The sequence below is a fragment of the Nipponia nippon genome, unplaced genomic scaffold (genome assembly GCF_047370975.1).
Source record: "Nipponia nippon isolate SJK-2023a ecotype South Korea unplaced genomic scaffold, ASM4737097v1 scaffold_4, whole genome shotgun sequence".
In the NCBI taxonomy this organism is placed as follows: Eukaryota; Metazoa; Chordata; class Aves; order Pelecaniformes; family Threskiornithidae; genus Nipponia; species Nipponia nippon.
Genome location: NW_028262358.1, coordinates 13,570,177 through 13,584,852, shown reverse-complemented (window position 1 = coordinate 13,584,852; position 14,676 = coordinate 13,570,177). Strand labels below are relative to the sequence as shown.

The following is a 14,676-nucleotide window of genomic DNA, read 5'->3' as shown; positions in this document are numbered from 1 at the left end:
CCCCAGCTTACCTGTGTGCGTCTACCGATGTTGTTGCAGGGTTCAAAGCGAGTCCTGAGATCAAATGAATACATCCTCCCGCCTGGCGGCCTGATGGAGACAGAGCTGGAGCTGACCTTCTCACTGCAGGTACCTTGTGCTGCCTGGTCCCTGGGCTCCCTGGTGCTCCCCTCACCTGGCATTTCTCAGCAAGCATGGCTTTGCGGGCTCAGCGTGAAGGGAGCAGCCTCTGAGGAGGGGCCTCCTGTGGTTGCTTATGCTCAGATCATAACAGCACAGATTCCTGCTGCTGGCCAGCTGCTCCATTTCTCCAGGAGTTGTTTTGCTGGGTAATGTGGATTTGGAGGATAATGCAGAGTGCGGGTGGCCTTTGAGGGGCACCTCAAAGCTCAGCAGGTCAGATCCTGCTGTACATCAGCACTGAGGATGAGCTTTCTACCTACCCTGCCCTCATGCTGCCATCTTCCCTGTGCTTCCCTTTCCCAGTACCCACACTTCCTCAAGAGAGATGGCAACAAACTGCAGATCATGCTGCAGCGGAGGAAGAGATACAAGAACCGCACGATCCTGGGCTACAAGACCCTTGCAGTGGGCATCATTAACATGGCCGAGGTACAGGGTGCTGGGAACAGAGGAGAGCTTTGCATGGTCTCCCTGTGCCCGTGCTGGGAAGGGAGCTGGGCCGGCTGGCAGACGCTCAGTGCTGTGACTGCTCTGGCTTGTTGGCCAGCTGTAATACAGAGGGGGTGGGCTGCCAGCTGCCATTGTGTCACCCTGGCAGGGTGCTTGTCTGTCTGCCTAGGTGATGCAGCACCCAACGGATGGCGGGCAGCTTCTGGGCCTCCACAGCAACATGAAGGACGCCAACATCCGAGTGGCTGAAATCAGCATCTACTCTTTGTCCAGTCAGCCCATTGACCATGAGGATGGGAACGTCCCCTCAGGTCCTAAAATCAAAGCTTCAGGTGTGTTAGCGCTCATCACAGACCTGAAGGCAAGCGTTTGGGACAGAACATGGGTAACGGACTCTGTCCCCAAGCGCCTGCCAGCAATACCAATCATTTCACTGGAGCCATGACAGGCACCATGCTTAGCTGTGGCATCTGCACTGTCTGCTTTCAGATCGCTCCCCAGACATTGATAACTACTCTGAAGAAGAGGATGACAGCTTCTCCTCAGAGCAGGAAGCCAGCGATGATGCTGTGCAGGGTCAGGTAAGGGAGGCCTGGCAGGGTGGCTTATGTCCCGGTCCAGTTTCTGGGGCAAGAATCAGGGGTTGAGGGTCTTGATCACCCTGAGCCCTCTCATCTCCTTTGTAAACATTTGTCATGGTTTCAGAGGGCAGAGAGCCACAATACCTGACAGCAGGAAGAACTGTGGGCTGCTGTCAAATCCATGGTGGGGCAAGGGACTTTGGGAGCCATAGGTATCTCCCATGTGCCCTTGGAGCCATCTGGTCTGCAGCACAAAACCCCTGCTGACCCCCCCCCGCCCCCACCTTGCACTATTCTCTCCCATCTCCCTGGGATAACAGGCCAGAGGCTGCCCTCTCTGAGAACAGAGCTTTTAGGAAGAAGTACAGTCTGGGTCTGAAAATGGTCAGAGGTGGCAGACCCATACCAGCCCTGTAATGAGCTGTGCCACTGCTGTTTGCTGTCCTCTTGTTCTGGTGCCTACACTCAAGGCCAAAAAAGGCTTGTGGTAGCGTGCTGATCAAGCACAGGGACAAACCCCTGTTCAGGGCCCTCCACATTACCTGACCCATCGTGCTGGGTTAACGCATCAGGGCCTCGTGTCCCTGGGAGCTGTATGTATCGTTGAGGCTGATCCCTGGAAGAATGCTTTTTGTGAGCTCAGGTGCTGCACCCTCTGAGCTAACCCTGGAGAGGTGAGAGCAGGAGAACAACACATGGGTCACGGGGAGGCTGGTGAGTGCAGAGAGAAGAGTTTTAGGTTGTAACAAGAACTGTTGCAGAAAGCTGCTGTCTCTCCTCTGAATCTTCCTGGTACCTGTCCCCCTGGAGGGGCCTGGAGGCAAAGGTGCTGGGGAAGAAGGTCTATTGGGGGACAGTGCTAAGGAGGGAGAAGGAGCTGCATGGAGAGAGGTGGGAGGAGTGAGAAGCAAGACTTTGGGAGCAGAGTGAACCAAAGCTTTTCAAAATAGGGGGCAAGTGTGGGGCAGGGGAACTTCTAGGAGATGCTGCTCCCTGCACTCTGAGTTGCTCTGATGTGCTGTGACCTTTTGCCTGCAGGATCTGTTTGATGAAGAGGATGACTTGAGGAAAACCAAGAAGGCTAGGAGGAAAATGATCCGAACAACATCAATGACCAGAGTAACATCAGCATTTACAACGTGATCAAAGGGATGGAAGGGATTCACTTCCTCCTCTCCCTGTAGGGAGTGAGGGGGTTTGGGGGGGATACTGGCACTGGTGCAGAGCAGGGGAGAGAGCCCTTGGCTCTGAGAAGGAGGGGCAAACCTCTTGCCATTAATGAGTTAGCTTGTTGCTCAGAGCTGTGCCCCAGCTCATGGTCTGTACTGTGTTTAGCCTGTCTTCCTGTCAATGATGATCTGTGTGCAACACAGTCTTGACTTGCTGCTGTGACATGGTTCTTCTCTTTCCCTCCCTGAGCAAGGGGAAGGTTGGCACAAGGAAGGGTGAGCTGTTAGCAGCTCTTCTGCCTGTCAGCAGAAGGGGGGAGCTGCCCTGCCAGCCTCCTGCCCTCCAAGCATCTCCTCATCCCCATCTGCTTCAGCCCTGCAGGTCCCTGGGCACCTTCTTCCTGAGTTTGTTCCCCATCTTTTCGTGCTTGAAGGCAGCATTCTTCAACCAGATGGTCTGGGGAGAAAGGGGATTTAAATGGAGAGAAGGTGCTATTCCAGCCTGTAGCAGAGAGAGTCTGAGTCCTTGCACCCTCCTGTATGCCCAGATACAGCACCTTCTTGCAGAGTCCAGATTCAGTCCAAATAAATCCTACAGCAAATTTAAAGAGCAAGGGAGATCATAGCTGACCTTGGGCCTGTGGACCCAGAAGGGGGCTGATGGCATGTTAAAGAGAGCAGCCATGGCCTGTACATTAGTTGTCTTGGAACCTGGTTAGGTAGTTTTGCTGATCTTTTTCCTTCCCTTGTTTTGTTTTAGCAACCAAACTTCAAGCAGAAATTTGTGGCTTTGCTGAAGAGGTTTAAAGTGACAGAGGAGGTAAGAAGCAGGAAGGCTGCCCCACCTGGCAGTGTCTCCTGCAGATGTGTAGGTGTCAGAGTGCTGGTTCCCGCTCACTGGAAGCACAAGGCATGAGCTGCAGGTGCTCAGGGGTGTTACCAGAGGTGGTGTGAGACATGACACAGACTGGGGCTTGGCTTTTCTAAAGCCTTTTGCCTCGGGAAGGCAGCTCTGAGCCTTGTGCTCAAATCAAAACCACCTTCCTGTTGGGGAGAGGGACCAGGTGAAGAAGGGTGCTGTCATACGCTGGCTCTGCCCCAGGAGCTGGCATTGTAGGAGCAATCCTGTTCATGACTGAGAGCAGGCTAACACCAGCCTGGGGGTAGCTGGCCTTGGCTGGGAGCCTGCACTGAGTGTGTGGCACAGACAGTGGAGGTCCTCCCAGGTGTCTTAACTCCCAGTAAGTATGATGGGTGTCTGAGACTCCTTCAGATGTCACGCTCATGGCACCCTCCTTTGGCCCAATGACAGTGTCACTTGCTTCTTCCACAGGCTGGATTTGGCTCCCTGAGGTGGGAACAGTGCCGTGGTGTGCCTTGTGGCTGGGAGGGAGCTTGTATGTGCCTGGCCTGGGATGCAGGTGACTCCATATCTCTTCATTGCCCTCTGGGCTTGGTCCCACAGGTCCTGGACTCTGACCCTGTAGACCAGACCCAGGAGGTGGAGGAAGACCTGGGCTTGCTCTACGACAGCCTGGAAGAGTGCAACAACAGTGACAGTGGCCCGGAGATTGAGGACAATGAGAGTGTGCACAGCACACCCAAGCCCACCCTGAGGTAAGGGTTGCAGGGAGTCACAGGCCGACAGCACAGTCTGTGGGACCTGGAGAAATCCCCTCTGACACTTTTCTGTTGCTTGGACTAATGCAGGCATTGTCTTTTCTCCACTCCCATCGCCATCTTCTGTTGGCACCACTGAGCTCCTCACTTGCATATCCTATTTAATAAACTCAAAACTGCCCATTAAAACTGGCTTCCTTCACATTTAGTCTCATTTAATCTCCTGCCAGTCCAGCATCTGACACTTACTGATCTGCTGGAAGAGTATGTACTTGATCTAAGCCCCCGCTGTTCCCAGCTCTCATATCTTTCTGCTGACCTTCTGTCTGGCCTTCTCAGGGCTCTCCACACTGAAGCATGCCTGTCTTTTGAGCACTTTGTTACTGTTTGGGCCAGCCCTTTTGTCCGTGTGGGATCTGCATGCTGCGTTCCCACCCTTTGTGGAGACACATGACTAGCAACCATCAGCGATGTTCCTCACCTCCTTCCCCAGGCACCCAGTGGCTTGACTTGCTCTGCCAAGCTCTGCTGACTTGGCACAGAGGTCTCCAGTGGACCATGCAGTGAAACCAGGCTTTTCTCCCACATGATCTGCGTTCACCTGGCCTCTCTGCTCATGGCTGTTCTGTTTCCGTGCTGTACTTTTGTGAGAAAGTTGCCTTTTATTGTCTTTTTCTACTTGGCTCCCTCACAGTGCACTGGGTCTCTTCTAGCCAAGCCAAGCTTACTTGTCATTATTGTTTCTATAGTTCAGTATTTGAATAGAATTTGGATTAGCTGGAATCCCTGCTGAAGGTACTTAGCAGGTGTAGCAGACTTGCCTGCCACAGGCAAACTGTTTGAAATTAAATCTGCTGGATTTAGGAACCCATGGGGCTCTGGGGAAGAACCAGGAACATGACAGAAGTCATGTCTTCCACAAACCCACAAGTCGTTGTGAAGGAGAGAGCAGGTGCATGGGCAAGGGGGAGCTGCTTGGACTCCAAAAGGAGTTTAACATGGTCTCTCATCAAAGTCTTTAAAGAAGCAAAGGTGCAGTGGGAGATAAAGGAAGGTCTTTTTGTGGTTAGATAACAGTTTATGTATGTAAACTATGTAAAACTATGTAAACTGTAAGAAAAGTCTATTGACAGTATTTAAATATAAGACTTCACAATGGTTCTGCGAGTGCCTACTTGCAAACGTCTGGTCACTGGGAGGGCATCCTAGAGTGAGTCCTGGTTTGTCCTTGTACCTGCCGTTACAGCGTTCCTTGGGTGTTGGCTGCTGTCTCTGGGAGGACAGCCTATGGGGCCCTGGGCTGTTTTTCAGCCTGTTTACAAAGCGTCCCTAGCTTGGTTTGCTCTCTAGTGCCTCAGTTTCTGGCAGTGCTGAGTGTGTCTCCCCGTGAATTCACATTACTGGGTCTGTGTTTTTTCTAAGGAGATGTGGGAGCCGGCTGCCAAGGTCTTTAGTGTAGACTGCATGGTTCCAAGGCCCTGCATAGCCTTCTCAGCTGGTGATGACCTTCCAGCCCAGCGTGTAAATTCAAGGTGTGATCTTCACGTTGGATTTATTTATTGTCATAGACAGCTTTGCTAGACACTGTGAAGGTCTCTGTGGAGCAAGGGCATTAAGGTAGTCCTTAAGGGTGAGCAGTGGCCAGCACCCTGGATTGGGCCAGTGGTGTTGGGAGCAGATAGCCATCCTTTTGATTGCCCAGGAAGGCCACTCAGCTGTAGGCTGCTCCTGCACCGGGGTGAAACTGGAGCTAGAACTGAAGGTTCTGAGGTAATACCTCAACAGTCAGAGCCTTTGATTGAAGATCAGAGTGAAGGAGCAAATGTCTCCATAGGTGACTGGGAAAATGGATGGGGAAGAGGGGGCTAATTCATTGAAAACAGAAGGAAGCTGTGCAGAAGGGCTTGGATTTACCTAAATCTCAACCTGCTGAGACTCAGACTCAGTCACACCTATAGGAGAGCCTCTAAACTGCAGAACAGAGAAAGCTGAGAATTGCAGAAGAGCTCCGTGCTCAGTGTGACACATCGTCTAGGGTTGAATTGCAAGTGAGAGAGGGCAGAAACAGACAGAGCTTCCATGGGGAAGGGGGACACAGCCCCATTTAAATGGGGTGTTGAAAGCCAGACCAAATGTATACAATCTAGACACATCCAATGTCTAAGAAAAAGGAGGGTATTAAGATACGAGGGGTATGTCACATTCTGGTGGGATTACTGGGACAGTACAGAGGAATGTGGGAGAGATGCTGATTGGGGGGGGTGTGAATTATTGGAAAACTTACATATTTCTTTGGTTTGACTCTTATTAACATAGTCTGTATGGATTGAAATTGCTGGCTGAGAAAAGGCAAGTGTAGAGTAATGACTGTACAGGGTGGTGACAACGCCTGAGATCCTGTAGCAGAGGTTGGAGGGGTGGAGAGAGCAGAAATCTGTTAATAACAGCAGACATCATTTATCCCTGTGTGACCTGGAGAAAATGTCCCACCAGGGCACAATGCCGACTCTAAACCTGTAGCTTTGGTAAATGAACATGTTGTGAAGCAGCTGGTCACAGAGCCAGTGAGAGGAAAATCGAGCCTTGACTTCTCCCAGCCAGTGTATAAACACTGCCGCTGAAGAGCTGCTCTGTGGTGGGGACCATCATTTACCGAGATGAAATGTCCTTGTAGGAGCAGTAAAAGCAAAGGACCTGACAAACACTGTTGCGCCTGGCAGCACAGTGTGCTGTATACAGATGAGGAAGCATGTTAAAAGGAAAGTAAAAGGAGCAGCCAGGATGTTCAGAGGTCTGTAGGTATCCTGCAGAAAGCTGCAGATATATCTGGATGAGGACAATAGAAAACAATGGAAACCCTGGCAGAGTCCTAACAGAAGAACTGCTCTATATCCTCCGCCTCTGTGGCCATCCCTGGAAACCTGCAACTTGGTATCCCCATCTGCACACCAGGCGAATCAGGAGAAACTTTTCCTGGGAGTTAGTGAGCACATACATACATACAGCTTAGAGGGAAGGTGGCTCAGATCTCCTACAGGAAAGTCTCATATTGCAGATGGGCTGCAGTTGCTGCAAGGGTCCTGGGAAAGCTGACAGGTGAGGTCCAGGGATAGAGCCTGCTTGTTTCCTAAGGACTGGTCTTTGAGCGGCCCACAGGATGTGGAGGGGGTCCTTGGCAAATAAATAACGGGTGGAAAAAGGGGAAACAAAGGTGGAAGCTCACACAGTTGTGGCAGAGGCAGTCCTGCTGCCCCAAAGGAGTTTCTGTGTTGACCATTGTGACTTGGGAACAGGACCTTGGAGTTGCACTGTGCAGCTCTACCAAAACATCAGCTCAGAGACCTAAAAAAAGGCAAATTTAAGTTCTGGGGAACAGAACAGGAGGACACTGCGGTGCTGCTGCTCTACCTGCGGTGTTGTTCTTTGTGCAATACTGTGGTCTTCAGAGCCTCAGGAAAGGGGAAAGGAAAAAGGGAAGATGGAAGCTGCTGCTGGAAGTGTGCAGCAGCAGCAGTCAGAGGCAAGGAGCTCTTTCTGGAAAAGGGGGAGCAGAAGGGAAGGCAGCAGAAATCTGTGGAAGCTGTGGTGGTGCAGAGGGGGCAGAGAGGCTCAGCAGCACGTTGGAGTTGTGGTGTTGACAGAGACCATATACCAGTGAGATGGAGGAAGGTGGCGGTTCCTCACCCTGCACTGCAGAGGCAGGGGATCACCTGAGAGAGAAATGGCTGCTGGCTAGGAGGCAGAGACCTGCCTCCAGCTCACCGGGGTCACAGGTTTAGCCCTGTTGGTCTGGGGTGGTCCCATCCTGTCCCTGCACCCAGCGTTGCTGCAGCAGACCACGGTGCGTGGGGCTGGCGGTCTGCTGGCAGGTCTGCTCCTAGGCTGTGAAGTCGCTCGGACACGTGGGTGTCTGGCCCTGTGTCCCACTGGGGAGCTCCAGTGCTCTGTGCTTGGGACAGGCCGGCGGGGGTGTGCTGGGATCATGGTGACTTTGTTCCTCTCTTATTCCTGCCTTTTTCTCTCCCGTCTGTCTGTCTGTCCGTCCGTTCGTCTGTCTGTTTCTCTGCAGGCGTTTCTTTGAGGGAGTCTCTCATTCTGGTTCCCAGACTGAGATCGGCAGTCTGCACAGCCAGAAAGGGCAGGATCAAGAGTCGGGCAGCCCTGTGAGTTACACCACCACCACCTCTTGCCCCATTCCCTCCCCAGCCAGCCCAGCATCCCCACAGCGCCTGCAGCTCCCTCTGAGACCACAGCTCCTGGCAGCACCTGCCTGGCGCTGCTCCTTCCCTTCTTTCCTCTTCTTTTTCCCAGTGCAGGCAGACAAGTAGCGATGGGGGGCATCCTCTGGGGCCAGGCCCAGCGGGAGGCCGGGCTCCCCTGTGGGAGCGTGTGTTCTGTGAGGCCAGGCGTGGGTCACTGGCAGCTGCCCCGCTCAGGGCGCTCCATCCTGCTCTGACCCCACTCCCTGTCCCCCAGGGCGAGGCCGACAAGCGGAAGCCAGGAGTGCTGCGACCACAGGAAGAGCCAGGAGTGGAGGTCCCTGCAGTGGTGAGTCCAGGCTACAGGATCTGGAGGGGGGCTGGAGCTCCCTCAGGCCCCACCTTGCTTTATGGGGTACCAGGGGTGCCTGGGAGCAGGACTGGGGGGACAAGTAGATTGGGCTGGAAACCAGCAAGAGTAGAAGGAGGATTAGGGTCTGCAGGAGATGCAGCCCAGCCCCCTGGATGGGGGCACCTATGGGTGCAGGGAGCAGGACAGGGAGAGCGGTGTGTGTGAAGTGACTGTGTGTGGCCCTCAGGAGCTGGCCACAGAGGAGCCATCTTCACGGCTGGCCCCCGCAGAGGCTGCCACGAGGGAGAGCAGTGTGGACAGGCTGGCCCAGCTGGGCCCCGGAACCAAAGCCGAGCTCCCCGGTGCCGTGTCCCCCAGGTAAGGCGGGTTTGCGCCCCGTGCCAGGGCTGAGAGGGCTCATGTTGGCTCCCTGGAGTGAGTGGGGGTTGGTGGAGGTGGGATTTCCTTAACAGTGTCACCTCTCCTGCTTCTCGCTCGCAGCAAGGCAGAGAGCAAGCAGTTGTGGCGTCCCCGCAGCACCTCTGTGAAGGACCGGCAGAGCTCAAAGGGACAGGGTGGCCGCACCAGCAGCCTGGACAGCGAGAGCTCTCCAGACTCATGGCACAGCACCCAGGTGAGGCCCTGGAAGCTGCCTCACCTGGAGGCTTCTTACTCAAGAGCCCTGCCAGGCATTCAGCCATGGGCAGAGCGGCCAAGGCAGCCGGCTGGGGTTAACCTTTGTGGTGATGCTGTCGTAGGTGCCCCGAAAGTCTGTTTACGATCAGCTGAACCAGATCCTGGTCTCAGACGAGCAGCTCCCCGAGAGCATCGTGCTGGTGAATGTCGCCGAGTGGCAGGGGCAGGTGAGCAGGCGTGACGGGAGCTGGATGTATGGGGGGATCTGTAAGCAGGGCCCCAGGGGATTCTCCCAACCATGGCAAGATGTCCTAGGGAAGCTGGCACCAGCTGTGCCCTCCTCTCTCCCAGTGTGGCCCTTCTTTCAGGGAGACAGTGCATTTCACAGTGCTGAGCTACGTACGCAAGAGTCTGGTGTGTCTACTCCATCATCTGCTACACACCAGCATTGCTGGATCCTCAAAGCACGATGCCCTGAGCAGTCCCAGAAAGGCTGGTTAATGTGCCTTGTGTCCTCACTGCTTGGTCCTGGCTCCCAGTGACCACACCAGTTAGAGCTTTGGTGGATGCCCTGTCAGAGGTGCCAGACTCCCTCTGCTGGCACCAAGCCCTGGGAAGCAGCAGAGGTGCCGTTTCCCACACAGAGAGGGGAGAGCGTAGCCCGCCGCTCCCAGGGAGCATTAACTGCGTTGTCAGAGCTGGGGTCTCTGGGCAGGGAGGCGTGTGAGGCCTTCCTGCCTCATGCTGATTGCCGTCGTGTCCATGTGAAGATGGGCCCAGCCCCTGATGAGCACCTGCCTCCCCCATGCATAGAGGAGTTGATGGCTGAAGGTGAGCAGGGCCACATACGTGTGTGCAAACATGGAAACAGCAGTTATATAAAGCACTGGTGAGACCCCTTTGGGATCCTGCAGCTACATCTGACATCCAGAAACAGTGCTGGAAAATCAAGCCAGAGTTTGTGGCAGAAGAAACGGCTTCTCAGTGAGAGGCGGTGGAGTCTTGACCCAAGCTGCGCGTCCTTGGCATATTCCTGCTCTTGTCCTGATGGGGCAAAAGGAGCAACGCCCATTCCCAGACCCTGTCATGGCATCTTCTAAGCTCCCTTGTGTAGCATGACTGCCTGTTTTACCACTGTTCAGCTGCACAGAAGGATTTTGGAGTGCCACAGTGGGAGAGAGCAAGAGAAGGGAATGAGCAGAGGGTGACTGAGCCTAGAGCGGGGCCCTGCTGTGGGATGGCAGGATTTAAATCAAAGGGTCCCTGAACCAAACCCTTTATCTCAAGGAGCACAGCCTGGTTCTTGGGACAGTCACAGAGTGGTGACTGCTGCGCTCAAAGGCAAGAGCAGGGGGCTGGGGCAGCGGGGATGCTCAGGCATGAATGGGGATGCTCATGACCTGATGGTTTCGGCCTCCCCACACGGCATGGGTGGGGACAGGGGCCCCAGCCCTATCCCCAGGGGGCACAGGGGCCAGGGCAGGCGTGGGCTGGTGCTGGCCAACACAGCCATGGCCCCCCCAGGGTGCCTTAATCTGAGCTCTCTGCATTGGCAGTACGTGAGTGAGCAGCTCCAGGCGCACAAGCAGTTGGTTGTATCTACCTGCTCCGTGGCGGACATCCAGGCAGCCTTCAACACCACTGTCTCCCGCATCCAGCGATAGTGAGTACAGCTTGGGCTCAGCCTGGCAGCTCCGTATGACTGCAGAGGAGGCCTCGTTAGGACCCTTTGGGATTGTGGACACAACTATAGGAGCAGGTGTAGGCCCTGGGGAAAGCGAGGGATCCCGGTGCTGGTTGTGCCCATGGCAGTGCTCAGCAAGCTAGAAATTGTCAGCAATGGGTTTCTGATGCTGGGTGGGCTGGCCTGGCAGGGCATGTCCCCTGCCCTCAGACCCAACCTGCTGAGCCACTGCGCGTCCCTCACGGTCTCCTTTTCTCTCCCTTTGGCAGCTGTAACTGTAACTCCCACATGCCTCCCCCAGTGAAGGTGGTAGTGGCGGGGGACCAGAGCTACCTGAGCGTTGTCCTCCGTTTCTTCGTGGAGCAGCTGGCGAGCAAGACACCTGACTGGCTCAACTACCTTCGATTCCTGCTCGTGCCACTGGGTGAGAGCCACCATGAGCCTGGCCCTGGGGTTGTCCTCTCCCACCAACCCGGGCTCCCCTGCCTAGAGCCAACGTTGCCCTTCTCACCCACAGGCTCCCACCCTCTGGCCAAGTACCTGGCCTCAGTGGATAACAAATACAGCACTCTCTTCCTGGACACAGCATGGCGGGAGCTGTTCAGCAGGGCTGAGCCACCCATCGCAGGTGAGGAGCGGGACACGACAGGGCCAGCAGTGCCCTGAAGGGGAGCCCAGCTGCCACCAAGGCCCTCATGGCTCTTTGCGCCCGCAGACACTGTGGACATTGCGGGCCGCGTTGCCCAGTTCATCGCTGGAGCCAGCCTCTCTCATCAGCTCCCCATCTCTGAGGCCATGCTGACGTACAAGCAGAAGAGGTGAGCACGGCCCCGGGACGCCTGTCCTGCCTCATGCGGCCCCAGTCCGGGCTGTGCCCGGGACAGGGCTGTGGGAGATGGGGGACAAGCGAGTGAGGCCCCACGCTCTACTCCGCCAGTGAGCAGTCTGGTGCTGAGGGGAGCTGGGGTTCCACAGTGAGAGGCCTGCAGCGCCATCCCCTGCCACCCCCCCCCGGTGTGCTCAGCCCCTCCAGCAGCTGTGGGCTGTGGCAGCCCCGCCGGTGGGGACCGGCTGCCAGGGCTGGGCTGGGCTGGGCTGGGGGCCGCGAGCCGGCACTGTGCCCGGGGGTTGATGCTCGTGTTCCAGCTGCACTCTCACCTCTCCCTTCTCTTGGTTTCTGGCACCCAAGGAAGAGAAGTCTCTATTTTGATTTTTATATCAGGTATTGGCTTGTGCTTGCTGTGCCGCTGCCTGGCCTCCCCCCTTCCCCCCATGTGCGTCCGTCCCTCTTGCCGTGCAGAGGAGCCATGACCCCAAAGTGGGGCAGGGCTGCCCTCCCGCATGCAAGCCCTCTCCCAGCACCGGAGGGGCCGACTCCTTGCCTCCTTGTGTAGTGTGCCCTGTGCTGCCATGTCGGGGACAGGGGGTCCCATGGGAGGGAGGGCAGAGGAGACGGTCCCAGTGGCCATGAGCCAGCATTGGCCCCTGCCAGCGTGGGGGTCCCTGGGCCACAAGACTAGCCGCATGGCACTCGGTGCTCAGCACACCCAGACCCTGACCAGCCTCTCTTCCTTGTGCAGCCCCGACGAGGACTCCTGCCAGAAGTTTGTACCCTTTGTGGGGGTGAGTGTGTTGAGGGACCAGCGGGCAATTGGGGCTGGGGGGGGAGAGGGGCAGCACACAGCCCTGCTGATGCTGGGGATCGTCTGACTTGTCTGTCCTTGCAGGTGGTGAAGGTGGGCCTGGTGGAGCAGTCCTTCAGCGCCTCTGGTGAGTCCCTGGGAGCCCACAGTCCCTCACTCCCTTCTCTGCTGTGGGGAGGCCCTTGTTGGTGTCCCTCAGCCCCCCACCCGACCCACACTCTTCCTCCCCAGTGGACTCGGATGATGCCACAGTCTGCACCCCGTCCCTGCTGAGCTCAACGCCAGTCGCCGGTGGAGTGGCCCCCTACAGCAAGGAGACTGTGAGCACCCCGCCACCCTCCCCGTCTGTCAGCAGTGGCCTCTCGGGTGCTGGGTAAGGAAGCCCCACTCCGTCTGAGGCAGTGGGGTGCTGGGGTGGGAGGGTTTGAGGTGCTCACTGGCCAGGCTGCCGCATCCTGGGGTTTATTGGGCCAGGCTGCAGCTGGGCTATGGGGAGCAAGGACCCCACCTGTGTGCTGCATGGTGCTGCCCATCTTGCCCAGGTCTCTGAGCCCTGGTGTGGAGGTGATGGGCCTGCAGGTGGACTACTGGACAACGCAAGGGCTGGACAGGAAGAAGGAGGGCGAGAAGCGGGAGACGGGTATCAAAAACACACTCAAGAGCAACTTCCGCTCACTCCAGGTCAGCCGCATCCCTGGCACCGGGGAGCTGGTGCCCCCGAGCACCATGGCCATGACCGTGGTCACCAAGGAGAAAAACAAGAAAGGTAACCAAGCCCACCCTGGGGTGCTCTGCGGCTGTGGGGCCACAGTCCATTGCAAAAAGGGCGGGGGGGGGGGGAGCCCGCAGGAGGGCAGGGCTGAGACCTGGCCCAGCAGGGGCCAGTCAGTGCGGCCAGCCCTGGGGCAAGGGCTCCCACCCAGGGCCAGGTGGGGACATCCTAACGTTGGTTCTGTCTGTCCTTGGTCCCCAGTGATGTTCCTGAGCAAGAAACCAAAAGAGAAGGACCTGGAGCCCAAAAGCCAAGTCATCGAAGGGATCACGCGCCTCATCTGCACAGCCAAGCACCAGAACACCATGTTGCGAGGTGAGGGGAGGCACAAAGCCCCACGGGGCTGTAGGCGTGAGACAAAGCAGCACAGGCTGCCTGTGGCGGGGCTGCGCCTCACTGCGCCCTCTCCTCTCAGTCTCCATAGATGGGGTGGAGTGGAACGATGTGAAGTTTTTCCAGCTGGCAGCACAGTGGCCAACGCACGTCAAGTACCTCCCTGTGGGCATCTTTGGCTACTCGAAGAGTGTGTGAGATGCGGGGGCAGCCCTGGGATGGAGCTGCAGAGGGTCACAGGAGGAGACGGGGAGATGGACGTGCTCTTGTCCCCTCTCTTCTGCGGCCCAGCCCCTGCCTGCTCTGCAGAGGGAGATATCACACCCGCACCGCTCCCTGTGGGCCAAGACCCGCGAAGGTGAGGCCAGTGAGACCGGGTCTGCGCACCCTCCAACACCAGCCAGGGCACCATGCCATCTGCCTCCCACGACCCCCAACAGCAGCCCGGGACAAGGGTTGGCACCAGCCAGCGGGCACCTAGAAAGGGCTCTGGGCCCCGCTCTCCCCAGATGCCCCTGCCAGGCCAGCTCCCCAGCCGGCCGGGGCCCCAGCTGGGCTGGGCCCAGGCAGGTTCCCCCGTGCCGGAGCCAGCAGGATCACTCCTGGTGGGGGGCAGGCGCTGAGCAGGGCCCACCGACCTGATACCACCCTGCGCCAGCCCCGCTGCCAGCCTCCCGCTGCTGTGCCTGGCCCTGCCCTGCGGGGCTGAGCCTCAGCAGCTTTTCTGGTCCCCGCTGCAGCCCTGCTGCTGAGGCTGGCATAGCGCTGCTGAGGCTGTCCCCAGGCTGCTGGGGGTCACCCTCATCTCCCCATCCCTTCCCGACCAGCCCTGCCCCACGGTGCTGCCAGCTGGAGGTGTGGCATGGGGGCACCTGGGTTTTTTTTTTACAAGATTCTATTTTTTTTAAATTTATTGTACTGTTACTTTTCGGGATTAATTTTAATAAATTAATGCTGGGGTGTGTGTGAGTCCCTCCATATCTGAGGGCATGGCCCAGCAGAGCTGGGTGAGAACGCACGGGGCAGGGTGTGGCCACTACCACCACCCCAGCAA

General features: G+C 56.8%; 1 protein-coding gene across 3 annotated transcripts in view; it reads left to right on the top strand.

Annotated features, from left to right (window-relative positions):
* LOC104015799 (phosphofurin acidic cluster sorting protein 1) overlaps positions 1 to 14,582 on the top strand; it is a 71,868-nt gene extending 57,286 nt beyond the window's left edge. For 2 of the 3 annotated variants that reach the window (XM_087773496.1, XM_087773498.1), the window contains 23 exons: positions 40 to 129; positions 487 to 612; positions 803 to 965; positions 1,123 to 1,214; positions 2,253 to 2,333; positions 3,144 to 3,203; positions 3,849 to 4,000; positions 8,073 to 8,166; positions 8,480 to 8,551; positions 8,802 to 8,932; positions 9,056 to 9,188; positions 9,313 to 9,417; positions 10,747 to 10,853; positions 11,144 to 11,298; positions 11,392 to 11,502; positions 11,590 to 11,692; positions 12,064 to 12,096; positions 12,455 to 12,497; positions 12,602 to 12,644; positions 12,749 to 12,890; positions 13,060 to 13,283; positions 13,491 to 13,604; positions 13,705 to 14,582. In XM_087773496.1, coding sequence (XP_087629622.1) covers positions 40 to 129; positions 487 to 612; positions 803 to 965; positions 1,123 to 1,214; positions 2,253 to 2,333; positions 3,144 to 3,203; positions 3,849 to 4,000; positions 8,073 to 8,166; positions 8,480 to 8,551; positions 8,802 to 8,932; positions 9,056 to 9,188; positions 9,313 to 9,417; positions 10,747 to 10,853; positions 11,144 to 11,298; positions 11,392 to 11,502; positions 11,590 to 11,692; positions 12,064 to 12,096; positions 12,455 to 12,497; positions 12,602 to 12,644; positions 12,749 to 12,890; positions 13,060 to 13,283; positions 13,491 to 13,604; positions 13,705 to 13,820 — 2,490 coding nt within the window. In that variant the 3' untranslated portion in view covers positions 13,821 to 14,582. The remainder of the gene's footprint in view (positions 1 to 39; positions 130 to 486; positions 613 to 802; positions 966 to 1,122; positions 1,215 to 2,252; positions 2,334 to 3,143; positions 3,204 to 3,848; positions 4,001 to 8,072; positions 8,167 to 8,479; positions 8,552 to 8,801; positions 8,933 to 9,055; positions 9,189 to 9,312; positions 9,418 to 10,746; positions 10,854 to 11,143; positions 11,299 to 11,391; positions 11,503 to 11,589; positions 11,693 to 12,063; positions 12,097 to 12,454; positions 12,498 to 12,601; positions 12,645 to 12,748; positions 12,891 to 13,059; positions 13,284 to 13,490; positions 13,605 to 13,704) is intronic. The other variant, XM_087773497.1, reaches the window with a different exon arrangement.
* Positions 14,583 to 14,676: the final 94 nt, after the last annotated feature.